Here is a 13,818-nt window from a genome sequence, read left to right on the forward strand (position 1 = left end):
TGTACGGCGAAGGAGTCGACCTAAATAATCGGTCGCACTGGGGCCTTCATGCTCTGTCGCCAAAGCGATTCTTTTGGTGACCGTCTGCATGTCACTTTGCTCGATCGTAGCAACCTTATGTATAAGGTACGTTCAGGAGTACCCCTGAATAGCGCTTCTTGCGAGAGTTGCTACATAATTGCAGTCTGGAGCTCCCAGCAGCGTCAGCAGGGGATGGAAGTCATCCGGAGCGAAGCGGCTCCTCGGGACGGCAGGAGGCGGTGCCAGTGACTGCACCCAAAGCCGAAGAACTTGTTAGTCCAGACACTTAAGAGAGATGGAATGAACTGTTCGGGTTGCCTGCAGCGCAGCTGGCGGCACCGCTTGGTCGGCTTTAGGAGGCACTCTCCACATCGAGGTACCTCACGATATCTCATGAGCGCACGGATTCCCTTTGTCTGTTGAAGCGTACTTACAACGAGGGCGAAGGTCTGCCCTTTTAGGTACGAGTGATGTGGTATTAGTACGCAGAGGGTCATCATAATAATCAAGACGCCTAAGCTATGGTGAAGGCCATTATTGTCATGATGGCGCTCGGGTGAACCGGTGACTCCTATGCATAGTACTTCCACAGCTGCACTGTAGAAATTGAAAACCTCGATAAATGCTATACTGGTAGAATGGATGCAAAGCCTCGATAGGGATGGAAGGGGAAATGAGCTTTCAAGACTCTGCTCAAAAACCTATAGGAAAGTGAGGGAATGGTGCACGAGGGAAAGATATATGGCGTGTACTAGATGGGAGATAGCGGTGCATGAACGCTCAGATTATGACTCGAGTCCTGTTTCTCGTTCCAAAAGAAATACAAAAGCAGCTTCTCTTCCTGTCTCCTGAATCAAAGAGCCAGGTTATAGGTGTAATCATCTTCCATGTTCTGCGAAACCCAAAGCACGATCGAGCTAGCGCATATGTCAGTACATCCACACTCATCTAAACTCAACACATACCTCAGCATAACCAATGCGTTTGCAACGACATTCGCAATTCCAAGCCAGAGCGTCATGAAATTTGCTCCTTCACCCTCATTCTCATCCCTCACCAAGTATTTCAATACCATTACTGTGACGCTTCCTGCCAACCCTCCCGCCATCAGGGCAAATCCCAAGAACAACACCAACCTAGCCTTCCAAGCCACTCCAGAACCGGAATAGGAGAAGCTATCTGCGGACAGCCTTGTCTTCTCGATAGAATTGATAACGAGCATGCCCAATGAGGAGCAGATCAGTGGGATCCAGTCAATGAAGGTGATGTGGAAAAGGGAGGCATTGAGGTTCGAGTGTGAGTAGGTTGCAGCATCTATAAAGAAGAAAGCTCCAAGGGAAAACTAGAAATGGTCAGAGATGATAGGCGTTAAGGGGAGAGGTGTTAACGAACGAGTGCGCCGGCTAGGTAGACGCCTGCGGTTCGGGTTGTAGCACTGTTTAGCCAGGCAGGTTTAGGAAATCGAAAAAGTCGGTGCGAGGACATGTTTTAGGTTGGTAAGGGAGATATGAAAGGAGCCACGATACGTTGTAGGTAAGAGGGGGGAGGGTGTTGGAGGTTCAAGTTGAAGCTGAGGTGTGCTGTGGCTGGAGCTCACTGGCAGGTTGGACGTCGATGCCAAGGCCGGATTTCATTCCTGTACGGAGTAGCTACTTCTTCACTTCAAGTTGCAGTTGAAAACAAAAGTCGTTCTGCGTCGTACGCACTAGATTTCTTGCCCAGATCCAGTCAGGCAAGGGCTACCTGAACTCATCGAAATGGGTCTCATACAGCTTGCTCTGCGACATGGATTACGAGCTCTATTCTGCTTATGAAGATTGAAGACAGATTTACACACACCATGGAATTCTCTGCGAAGCGGGATGGGTGTGGATCTCGTTCCCAGCATATTTTGGTCTTTCCAGTCCTACAGATGTGGAATAAAACCATCTTTCCCTTTTCAACACATGTGTCGCCAACTCATGCTTACCCCTTTTAGCCTACTATCCAGACTCCTTCTGCCTCTTCCAAATGATCATCAATGCTCCAACAAACAGTATGTCGATATCCTCGCGGCCAGCCACATCGAGACACAATTTCCACAAGGCAAATGTACCAGCTGCACTATCGAATCAGCTTCCTTTTACTCATAACAATTTCGAAGCCATGATGGCTTTATTTCCTGCTTCTGGTCAACATAACCGTGGTTGTTAGCGAAGCTGCGATGCAATGGTTCTACAACCTTCTCATGGACTGGATAAAGCTGTTGACCTGATGTACATCCCACCTCGGCCACCTCATGAGTTCTCCACTCGTCATTTTCCATGTTCATCAGATTAGCACTGGCAATGCAACAGATCGAAATTCACACGGATAGATCTGAGCGCTTGGTATCCAGCTCAGCGTTCCTTGGGTAGTGACTCCATCCACAATCCCAGTGACGATCTACCTAAGCGGAATATGCGTTTCATCAGAGCATCATTGCCGATGTTTTGTGTCATCTCAAATCTCACTTGAAATGGGCGCTCCGTTTCCATGAAATAGCTCGCTTTCACATCATTCTCTACCTTTGCTTGCTTAGGCGGAACGTAATAAGACAGGAGATAATTTCGTCCTCAGCAGCAGGCTCCAATATTGAAAGTCGTTGGTGAACACTGGTCGCTTACTCTAGAGACGAGCAACATTGGCCCAACCCTAATGGTGTCCCGAAATTCAACCTCGTAGTGTTCATACTGTTGCAGAAGAGACTAGCCAAAGCTCGAAAGAAGAACATGTAGTAGGATCGTGTGAGAGACGTAAGTTCAAGTGTGGCGTAAAGAACAAACATTGGCAGCGAAAGTCCCAGAACCAAATGCACGTTAAAGTACAAAAGGTTCTAAAATGAAACAAATGCCAACTCTCTGCAGAAGATATGTATGACATTCCATGCCCTCGTATTCGAGCCGTCCAAACTCTATCCTCAATCTTCCTCCTTACCCGAGCGTGGCACAAGTTTTGCTTGGATCGAAAATTCTGGGCGTCGTTAGAGCGGGCTGTTTTGATGTATTTAATATCATAGCACTACTTCAACATGCTATAACTATGACACTTCGACCAAATCCATGTAATCCCAACGCCATCACCATGTTTTAGAAATGCTTTCAATCAATCAAGAAACCTGCCAAGATTGCCACCAATATGCTCGAGATCAAGCAAGAACGTGTCATGGCCGAATAAGCTAATGTCTTCCCCCAACTCAACATGTTTGACCTGTTGGTTACCGGCTGATCGCAAAGTCTCCGCGATCTCTTTTTGCTGCCATGCTGGAAAGAGGATATCACTTGCGACGCCCATGACCAATGTAGAATGATTCTTTAGCCCGGCCAGACCGTCAACCAGATCTTGTGGAGGTCCCAAAGTGTTATTTTCGACCTTTTGATCCAGTGGTGGAGACTGAACTTGTTCTTCGTACTTTTCGTCCGGTAGTGTAAGGCTGCAGGAAAGGTCACGCTGATCTTTCACTGCCCCGCTCCCAGAAAGTTTCGCTGCATTCTCCTTCCGACGTTGCATAGTGCTGACAGCATTCTTACTGCCAAGGTCAAACAGGTCCATCGCTTTTGATACATAGAGCAAACTATTAGGATCGTACTCCAATGAAAACTTCTCTCCAGCATGGTCCAGATATGTCTCGATCAAGAAGTCAGGACACAGTGCTGGCTGTTTGGATGGATCAGCTCGTTGTCTGCCAAATCGATTCTCCCATTCTGGTCCACTTCTGTAGGTAACAGTTGCGATCTCCCTTGCCAATTTCATACCACTATGAGGTGGTATCCGGCCTGGATCATAATAAAAACCACGATTCCAATTCGGATCCATCATCAACACCTGCCGCTGTGTATGTCTCATGGCTATGCTGTAAGGATGACTTCGTGCGCACCCAGATATCGAGACAATCTTTCCCACCCGATCAGGAAAGAGTGTTCCGGCAGCTAACGATTGCATTCCTCCCATACTAGCTCCAACACTTGCATATAGCTTTTGTATGCCAAGCCCATCCACCAATCTGAATTGCGCTCTGACCATATCCTGCATTGTCAAGATGGGGAATCGAGTCGCGTAGCGCTGACCATCTGAAGGATCAATGGATGACGGACCTGTTGAGCCGTAGCAGCCGCCGATAACATTTGTGCAAATAACGTGATATTTATTGGTGTCAAGAGGACGTCCGGGCCCAATGAATTTCTCCCACCAACCGGGTTTAGGGTTCAGATCCGTACTATGAGCATGACTAGATGCTGACAGTCCGGTGTGGAGCAAAATAGCATTGCTCCGATCCGTATTCAGAACTCCCCACGTCTCGTAGGCAATATCAAATTCTGGTAGTACTCCTCCCCAATCTAGTAAGAGCGGCTCCTGAGAATGATATCGAAAATGCTTTCCCGTCGTATACGAAGGTTCAGGTCCAGAATCAAGGGATCGATTGGATAATTTCGCTGTTTTAGCTTCCTGAGCATCAAGGCAGGGGAATGAGAGGGCAGGATTGGATGAGTCTGAAGGTGGTAAGATTTCTTCTTCGACTTCCGCAAGAGCTTCTTGAGCTTTGAGGGTGGGCTGTGTACGGATTGAACGTTTGGAAGGAAGATTGATAGAGTTTCGAACCCACTGTGGTCGCTGTGGTGGAGACGGACGGATGGGTATCATGAAAGATAATTTGAGCAACCGACCCACCAATCTGGCTTCTCGAAGGCTTGCCATCGTGATGACCAATTTGGTCGGCGTCAAGTCTATTAAGCAGCCTTATAAAGGCGTTGTGATAACTGATGAAAGCCATGTTTGCAGTTGGCGACGGCGTGGTTGACACTCTGCGAAGCGAAGTTGATGGCATCATCTTTGAGCTCAATGATTGGCTCAAGACAATAGCTTGTTCCGAACTTTAGCCGTGACCCCAGATTGCATTTGTTTTACTACCATCCTGTCGAAACGTGTGTTGTTCTGAAAACCCTGGATAGCTACGAGATTGAAGCATTCTAAAGCTATTCGTTATATATCTACTACTGCCTTTTCAAGAAATGTGCGGTTAGATTGCCGTCTAGCTGTGCAGTCATCGCTGCTATCAGTGTTGTTACTTCTGGGCCCCTTCGTATGCAATCATCAATTCGTTCTAGCCATTTGTAAGGCAAGGTTGCTTTGGATGACACACCTCCTTGCATCCATTAGGCAGGTTGTGTAGCACAAACAGTGGCCCCACACGATTGGCATGCTTGGAGTTTCAGATAGTGTCTGACAGATGTGAAGACCAAAAGTGGCGCAGCATTGACCAGATATGAATGAGATTTGTATTTTCTTTCTTTTTCAGCGGTTGGCACTCGGAAAATTGCATGGTACCTCGAATTCATCACGAGTGGTTGTCAAATAAAAGCCTCCTATTTGGCACATGTCAGCCTCTCGGGGGTCCGTGACGCAAGCTTAGGCGCTATCTTTGCGCCTCCGTGGTATCCGGCCGCCGATCGGTGGAACACCCGCCTAAGCAATAAAGCTTAGTACTGTTGGAGAGGTACGAGCTGAATCAACTCGCTTAAACGGACACCCTCCCTTATCAACAAGTTATCATCCTCCGACGCTCGTTTTTGTCTTCCCTGACCTTTACGGGTCGTTCTACAACTGCTTTCCGCCGTTCGTACTCAAAACGAAGCCCTCGATCTGGATTGATTCATAGAGGGCTGTGACTTGATTGTTACCTCCGAATCGGTTGATTGACTGGCTTCGTATTTGCCAACGCGGCCTAGGGCCCCCCAACCTATCATCTACTGTTCGCTTCGGCCTCCTAGTACCTGAAAATACACTCATTCAGCCTTGCGATCACACTATCCACGAATTAATACCGTTGTCCCTTCCTCAAACTTCAACCAGTTCAAAGACCTGTTGCCTACTTGTACTCCTCAGCAAACGCGAGTTTGAATACGTTTCCGATGCGGTGACTGCAATTGTCTATCCTTTCACGGCCCAGTGTCTATCCCGTCATATATTCAGCATGTGGACTTATCGGAAGAGCCTGTTAGCGGCGGTCTGCGTCTTCACAATATTCTACCTTTTCAAGTCCTCCCGATCATCCTCCGCATCTACCTCGAACACGGCTTCATTCGGATTAGGTTCACGGGGAAGAAGCTACCCCCCCTCATTATCCACAAAGAATAGACCATCAAGTCAACAGACCATCGAGAATCTGGCGTCGAAGCCCTTACGAGAAAGACTACGATATCAATTTCCATACGACCTCGAATCAAAATTCCCTGCATATATCTGGCAAACATGGAAATATAGCCCAGCTTCGGGAGAATTTGGTGAGAATTTGAGACCACTAGAAGCATCGTGGACAGAACAACACCCAGGATTCATCCATGAAGTGGTTACGGATGATGCAGCCTTACACTTAATCAAATACCTTTACGCCTCCGTACCAGAAGTGACGGAAGCCTATGCTTCCATGCCATTACCTGTTCTCAAAGCCGACTTTTTCAGATACCTCATCCTCCTCGCTCGAGGTGGGATTTATTCCGACATTGACACGCAAGCCCTTAAGCCAGCCACCGATTGGCTACCAAAGGATTTTGATAGATCAACCGTTGGATTAGTGGTTGGGATTGAAGCAGATGCTACTGACCGAAAAGACTGGGCGCAATGGTATTCGAGGAGAATTCAGTTTTGTCAATGGACCATCCAATCTAAACCAGGTCATCCGGCACTTCGCGATTTAGTTGCTACCGTTACGGAGGAAACACTTCGCATGAAAAAACAAGGGATACTTAAGGCAAACAAGATGGATAAGAGCGTCGTGGAATTCACTGGTCCTGCAGTATTCACTGATGCGATATTTTCATACTTCAACAATGAATCATTCTTCGACTATAGCGCCAGGGGTGCCAACATCTCTGTTATAGACTTTGCTGGGATCAGCAGCCAGAAGAAGGTTGGAGATGTTATCGTCCTGCCTATCACTAGCTTCAGTCCTGGAGTAGAGCAAATGGGAGCTGGAGGGATTGATGATCCCATGGCTTTTGTGAAACATGAATTCTCAGGTATTAGTCCCTAAGTCTACACTTCATGTCCACTGACAGTCCCAGGTGTGTGGAAGCCGGAATCGGAGCGCATGAAGAACAATTGATCCACATGAATCGTGACATTCCTGGTCAAGATCGGCCAAATTTGAGCGTACATGCAATGCATAAGCAGGTTTCGGAGGCAACATGGAATACAGTCGGATTATAACTCAAAATAGACAGCACAATTGAAGCGTTTTTAGCGAAAACTCGAACAGGTTTGAGTGATGGATATGCTCTTGGTTCTGTACACATACAATCAAGAAGATGGTGCATGTCAATGTGCCTGCTGGAGGCGGTGTATGTCCAATGGCTGACGAATGGAGAATGAATGAGTTTATTTGAATACAGCACCAAGCACAGGCATCCTGGGCGTTGTGTTGGCTCGTGGTCTGGATTATGGTTCCGGAGAGCTACGGAATATCATTTGAATGGTAACGGAACGTCCAACAGAACATGTACTTCGGATCTTGTGCATGCATCGTGCACATACATTTCCCGTGCAGGCAGATTGCACGGACCTGATGACCACACTAGGATCTCCAATGTGGTAGCAGTGAACAAAATCTGGCCAGAGGCGTCGAATTCTGCTAGTGTCTTCAAGCCTCTTCATTCACGGGTAAAAATAGCCCTGAAAGGCGGACCCCTCATACGTCAGTCTCATCTGCTACACACTCCCTAACACGATTCACTCCTGACGCATCCCTGCCATCTGCACGGCCAGAGTAGCCTGGTTAAGGTTATCCTTTGTCGTCTCAATAAACTGACTGTCTCATTAAATCAACCCAAAGCTGATAGTGTTTCTTGCTTGCCAGAGAAGGGAGCCGATCCGCATGAAGAGGACCATGCGGTCAAGTTGATGTACTTGTGCAATCCGACCTTGACCTTGACCTTGACGGTCATGTCTCTTTGTCATCTATTCAATGGCATCTACCTCCTTCCCAACGCTGACTTACTCTAAATCGCAATCGCAGCCACAAACACACCCGCATTCGCAGTCACAACTGCAGCCTCCATCATCATTGCAACGCTCTTCTTCAGCTCAGCGGTACCAGACGCAACCCATTCCGCTTTACAAAGGCTTTGCAAGGAGCGCGTCCCACCCCATCGGCCCCGGAAATACAAGAGAGGATGAAAAGAACTTTATTGCGCATCACGGAGAGCGGCAGCAGATCGTACCGCCGGAGAGGGTTCACCATGATCCAGTCAACGGGAAGCTCGGCTTCTCTTCTAAAAAGCTGAAGGTCACGGATTTCGAGTTGATGAAGACATTGGGGACAGGTATATCTGCGCATTCGTCTTGGAGGCTGATTGGGACTGATGTGTTAAGTAGGCACTTTCGCGCGTGTCTGGCTGGCACGGCTCGCAAATCCAAAGCACGAAGACAAGAACAAGGTGTTTGCGTTGAAAGTCTTAAAAAAGGTAGATGGTATGGTCTTCGTCTTTTGAGAAGCCATGAATGCAGCTTGCTCACCTCTCGCAGTCATCAAGCTCAAGCAGGTCGAGCATGTACGAAATGAACGAAATGTACTCGCTGCGGTTGCCGGCTATCCTCTCATTACCACTCTCGTGACAAGTTTCTCGGATGACACTAGTCTATACATGCTGGTATGCTCCGTTTCCTAGTCATCTGTATTCCAGGGACCCCTGCTCTACGACTCACCACTCTGACATAATGCACTCCAGCTCGAATACACACCTGGCGGCGAAATATTCTCTTACCTCCGCCGAGCACGCCGTTTCCCATTCACGACGGTCCAATTCTATGCCGCCGAAATTACACTGATCCTCAGCTACCTGCACGACGTCGTCCACGTGGCATATCGAGATCTTAAACCGGAAAACATCCTCCTTGACGCCGACGGCCATCTCAAACTCGTCGATTTCGGATTTGCCAAATACCTGCCACCGGCTCCACCAGGCGGTAACAGCAGTGAGAATGGCCAAGTCGGTTCAGATGCCCACGGCCGAGGCGTCACCTACACTCTCTGTGGCACACCGGAATACCTAGCTCCAGAAGTGATCCGCAACCAAGGACATGGCATGGCAGTCGACTGGTGGGCGCTTGGGATCCTAGTCTACGAAATGCTGATCGGCCAACCGCCCTTCTGGGACCAAAACCCCATGCGCATCTACGAACAGATCGTCGCCGGACACATCCGATTTCCTTCCTCATCGTCCTCCTTCCACATCAACACCGCTTCCAAACAGTTCATCCTCGCTCTCTGTCGCACTGACCCCACCCAAAGGCTGGGGTTCATTGCAGGCGGGAGCGGGAGGGTAATGAATCACCCATTCTTTGACGGCGTCGATTGGGATAAGCTGTATTATAAGAATGTGAGGGGTCCGATCATACCGAGGGTCGAGTGGGCGGGTGATGCAGGGAATTTCGATGATTATCCCGATCCGGAGGAGGGCGAGGAAAGCGAGGGCGGGAGAGGGCCGTATACGGAGGAGTTAAGGAGGGAGTATGAGAAGGCTTTTGAGGACTTTTGAGCATGTCTTGGATTTAGCTAGAATATGATGAGAAGAGGCAGGATCGGGTCAGAGACACAGCATTTAGGAGGAAGAGCGGGGCAGACGTGGATAGCGCTGGTGTCTTGGGTATTGTGGTTTTGTGCTTTTTTTTATATACCAGGAGAGTAAGTTTGAATGGTCAAAGGGGAAATATGTACAGCAGGTTGATGGATTATGTCACAACGGATCCTGCTGCAGGCAAAATTGGAGGAATGTTTAATGTTATATGTGAAATGGTCCAGGAACTCTTTGTTAGTACTGATAAAGAGTAGACTTCGCATAGTCCATACATCGTCTGTCACTTGCTGCTCTTATGCATGGACTCTGTAGCTTTGCTGCACGATCGTGTCCATGCTCTGTTCCTTGATCAAGTCTGACCATGAATGCGGGTGAGCTATGATTTCTAACCAGAATGAGATTTTCCTCTCCTCTTCATTCGCGGAGTCTTCCCTATTAAACCCTGCGCTCCGTATCCCAGTCACATTGTCCCTTATCGTACATTTCCGGCTTCACTTCTCTCGTCACTAGATGCAGGCCACAGCATCTTTTTCACGTCATCGCTCATGAACTTTTTAAGCAAAAGGCGATATCAGTCTGATGAGCGTAGGTTTCGGATCACTCCTTGTGTATCCTATTTCGGAATGCCAGATCAGTTTTAATCCCTCTCATTTCTTCGTCATCTTCCCCAAGCTGTATCTACTCCCCCTCGTTCGGGAAGAAAAACAGCGTCAGGATGCCAAAAGAGGGAGACCCACCGAGATAGATGATCAATGGTAGGTATCCATAGTGCAGAGTTATGCGGGAAATGTCTAGGATTTTGGTAATGCGCTCCTGTTTCGAAGGAGGTCAGTAGACTCATGAGAATCGGAGACGAATGAGTTTGATGGCAAGGGGATTATCTAGTTTGGGTTTAACAGGAAGATAGGTATGCGCTCTGACTGACTTTTGTTTCTTCGGAGAGCTGGAGCTGCGGCATATTGGATAGGTGTACGACAGAGTGGGACTGAGGTGGAGGATTAGAAGCTAGGAGAAGAGGTGATAAATATGCCTTTGCAGATTGACGCAGCTTCGTTCTAGAAGTTGCCGTCGTGAGATGTAGAGGATGAACTCGAGCTTCATGTACAGTAATTTTGGAGGCGGATTGGACGAAATGCTTGGCAATGACTACAGCTTGATTGTCGTCTGAAGGAAGACGATACACGATACCGCAGGAACAATTTCTGTTACTCTGCATTCATAAGTGGTTCACAGCACGGAGTATCGAAGCGCTGTTTCGTTTGTAGACCCTTCTTGCGTTCGTTGACCCCCGCTTTGAGGCCTACGAAGGAGATTCCAGGATCTAACGATCACCGATCATCTGTCGAAGAGCTTCATTGACCACCGCCCAATATGTCAAGCGCAAGGCATTGGTAGGTGACCATGTCCTCCCTCTACAGCTTCATCTGACGCGTCTTCTAGGGAACAAGACAAAGAAGCTACAGTCTACATCGGAAATCTCGATGAGCGCGTCACAGACAATCTGGTATGGGAGCTTATGCTTCAAGCCGGACGCATAGTTAACGTTCACCTCCCCAAAGACCGTGTCACTCAGACCCATCAAGGCTATGGCTTCGTCGAATTTATTGCCGAGGAGGACGCCGAGTATGCCGCTCGCATCATGAATCAGGTCCGGCTATATGGCAAGCCGATCAGGGTGAACAAGGCCAGCGCAGACAAGCAGAAGACGGTCGAGGTTGGAGCCGAGCTATTTGTTGGGAATTTGGATCCACTGGTGAGCGAGCAAGTTCTGTATGAGACATTCAGTCGATTTGGAAGTTTGATCGCTGCGCCGAAGGTATGTATCTCTTTCGACTCCTGCTTTGAAGCGCCAACTTAATATGATCTGTTGGTAGGTCGCGCGAGACGACAACAACCTCTCCAAAGGCTACGGCTTCATATCCTTTTCCAACTTTGAAGCTTCCGATGACGCCATTGCAAACATGAACGGCCAATACCTCATGAACAAAGAAATCTCAGTCCAATACGCCTACAAGAAAGACGGCAAAGGAGAACGACACGGCGACCCAGCAGAACGCATGTTAGCCGCTCAGGCCAGGAAACACAACGTTCAACCCCAAGCTCAACCGCTACCAGCAGGCATATTCGGAGGTATACCACCGATGGGCGCCGCACCTCCACCAGGAATGCCTCCACCAATGACGGTGAATGGCGGACCAGTCATGCCGAACGGCACATACAATAGTGTTCCTCCACCTCAGCATCAAAGGCCTCCACCACCACCTAGTGCACCACTCACTGCTCCACCATCTGGTTTACCTGCCCGACCACCTCCGTCACAGGCTGGGTACGGCGGCCCTCAGGGATTCATGCCACCGGGCTTCACTGGGCCTCCGCAGGGGATTGCACCACCGCCGCAAGGAGCCATGCCACCTGGTTTTGGTCCACCTCCTGGGTTTCCGCAGCAGGTTGGTGGGCCGCCGGCTCTGCCGCCTGGTTTTCAGCAGCCATATGTGAGGAGGTGAGAAGGATGTTAATAAGGAATTCTTTAGTTGGAAGAAGCAGGTTCGCATCGCTGGTCATACTCTATGAGTTTGGCGATGAGATGCTAGCTAGGACGGTTCCTGGCGGAAATAGGATTATAGTACAGACCAAAACAGGATCCTCTAGCCCAAAAGCGTTCCTCTGGCGAAACTTATTCGGCAAGATTCTTCATATCATATGCTCGGATGTGAACAACACCACAAAGGTCAATCGCCGCGACATTCTAGCTATTCAAACCGGGCTAGCCTGAATCCGATGATAATGCTCCCATGATGTTACCATATCGAATTGGGGATACAACGCATGTTCCAGCCTAGAGAACAGTCCCACACGGCCATATCCATATCTCCAGCAGATTGGCTAGCTAGCTAGCTAGCTTACATCGGTATCTCTGTTCCTCACATCGGCTCAGGCATGTCTTTCGAGTTGCGCATGCGATGCAATCGTATTTCCGACCCGCAAACTGAACAGCACTTGAATAGGTGCTTGCTAAGCTGATTACGCTCGCATAACGTGCTTACCCCACGCAGATGCCGTCACAGGCATGGAAATACATGCGGCTGCCTGACGTGAGAACAGAGAGTTGCCTTGCACCGGAGGCTGGATGGTCGAGAGGATAGATCACAGCAGCAGCAACTTACACCAACCATTGGGCTACATTGCCAAACCTAAATCACCCAGTAGATCAACTTCTTTTCTCTAAAGTCTTTCTGCTTCCGTTCAGGCTCACAGTACTTTGACCAATTAGTACGAGTGGCTGGTTGGTAGCTGCTTGAATTCCGCGTCGCCCACTTGTTAGAAATTCCCCCTCCATTGGTATTAAATATTGCGGTAATCCAAAAATCAGCCCGACGTCTGTAGGCCTCGTTGTCGATGATAGGCGTGTGTATATGGCATGCGAGAGATTGCTCTTCCCCCCCGAGAGAAGGAGGGGGGACGGGGGTTGGTTGGGAGGTACATCAGCTGAATCGGGGGTTATATAAGAAAAGTACCGTCCAGCTAGGACATATTTTATATCGTATTCGTGCATCCTGGTGCAACACTCCGTAGTCACACAGCAGACGGACACGGGCAGAGCCTGCTCAGCCCCCAACACCCCCGTTGCCCGTTGCCCCGTTGCCCCGTTGCCCACATAGTAAAATACAGCGCCCGCTCATTCTCTCTCCCAGATTCCATATGACAGAGAGAACATCGTCGAAAGACTCCTTCCTTCCGTCCTCTACCTAGATGGGGAAACCAACTCATCCAACCAACTCATACAAGAGAAGGTCATTGGGAGTAACTAAGTCCGATTGAGCTCTTGACAGACCGAGGCCGAAGGACCGAAGGTTCCGCATTCCGCATCTCAGATTTCTTTTTTTCTCAATCTCAAGGAGATGATGTAGTTAGTGAGATGAACGGAGAGGGCATGGGACAATAAGCATAGCCACCCGATTGCAAGGTAGGTAGGTAGGTATAGAGCAAGCAAGGAAGCAAGGGGGCTAGTAAGAAGGTAAACAAATGCACGCAGGAAGCAGAAGGAAGGAAAGGAAGAGACAGAGACAGAGACAGAGAGGCCACAATGAACAAGGGCAGTCTGATCAGCAGCACACTAACTTAGGCTTCGTCATGACATCTGGCTGTGAATGGAAAGGAACTGAATGTAGGCGATACGTTATGTAACTTAAATGTACACGATTACAAC

At 48.8% G+C, this 13,818-nt stretch overlaps 5 protein-coding genes across 5 annotated transcripts; 3 read left to right on the top strand and 2 right to left on the bottom strand.

The window, feature by feature from the left end:
• Positions 1-874: 874 nt before the first annotated feature.
• On the bottom strand, positions 875-1,506 carry EPUS_03967 (uncharacterized protein; the record flags this gene model as incomplete). Its single annotated transcript, XM_007806830.1, has 3 exons — positions 875-938; positions 987-1,363; positions 1,414-1,506. The coding sequence occupies 3 exons, from the start codon at positions 1,504-1,506 to the stop codon at positions 875-877; spliced, it is 534 nt and encodes a 177-aa protein (XP_007805021.1).
• A 1,638-nt stretch (positions 1,507-3,144) lies between these two features.
• EPUS_03968 (uncharacterized protein) lies at positions 3,145-4,734 on the bottom strand (the record flags this gene model as incomplete). The annotated part of the gene is made up of 1 exon (XM_007806831.1): positions 3,145-4,734. One exon carries the CDS (start codon positions 4,732-4,734, stop codon positions 3,145-3,147), a length of 1,590 nt encoding a protein of 529 aa, XP_007805022.1.
• Positions 4,735-6,010: 1,276 nt separating this feature from the next.
• EPUS_03969 (uncharacterized protein) lies at positions 6,011-7,141 on the top strand (the record flags this gene model as incomplete). The annotated part of the gene is made up of 2 exons (XM_007806832.1): positions 6,011-7,055; positions 7,101-7,141. 2 exons carry the CDS (start codon positions 6,011-6,013, stop codon positions 7,139-7,141), a joined length of 1,086 nt encoding a protein of 361 aa, XP_007805023.1.
• An 858-nt stretch (positions 7,142-7,999) lies between these two features.
• On the top strand, positions 8,000-9,572 carry EPUS_03970 (uncharacterized protein; the record flags this gene model as incomplete). Its single annotated transcript, XM_007806833.1, has 4 exons — positions 8,000-8,357; positions 8,410-8,505; positions 8,560-8,684; positions 8,763-9,572. The coding sequence occupies 4 exons, from the start codon at positions 8,000-8,002 to the stop codon at positions 9,570-9,572; spliced, it is 1,389 nt and encodes a 462-aa protein (XP_007805024.1).
• Positions 9,573-10,982: 1,410 nt separating this feature from the next.
• On the top strand, positions 10,983-12,115 carry EPUS_03971 (uncharacterized protein; the record flags this gene model as incomplete). The annotated part of the gene is made up of 3 exons (XM_007806834.1): positions 10,983-11,002; positions 11,052-11,427; positions 11,486-12,115. 3 exons carry the CDS (start codon positions 10,983-10,985, stop codon positions 12,113-12,115), a joined length of 1,026 nt encoding a protein of 341 aa, XP_007805025.1.
• Positions 12,116-13,818: the final 1,703 nt, after the last annotated feature.

This window comes from Endocarpon pusillum, assembly GCF_000464535.1.
Source record: "Endocarpon pusillum Z07020 unplaced genomic scaffold scaffold6331, whole genome shotgun sequence".
In the NCBI taxonomy this organism is placed as follows: Eukaryota; Fungi; Ascomycota; class Eurotiomycetes; order Verrucariales; family Verrucariaceae; genus Endocarpon; species Endocarpon pusillum.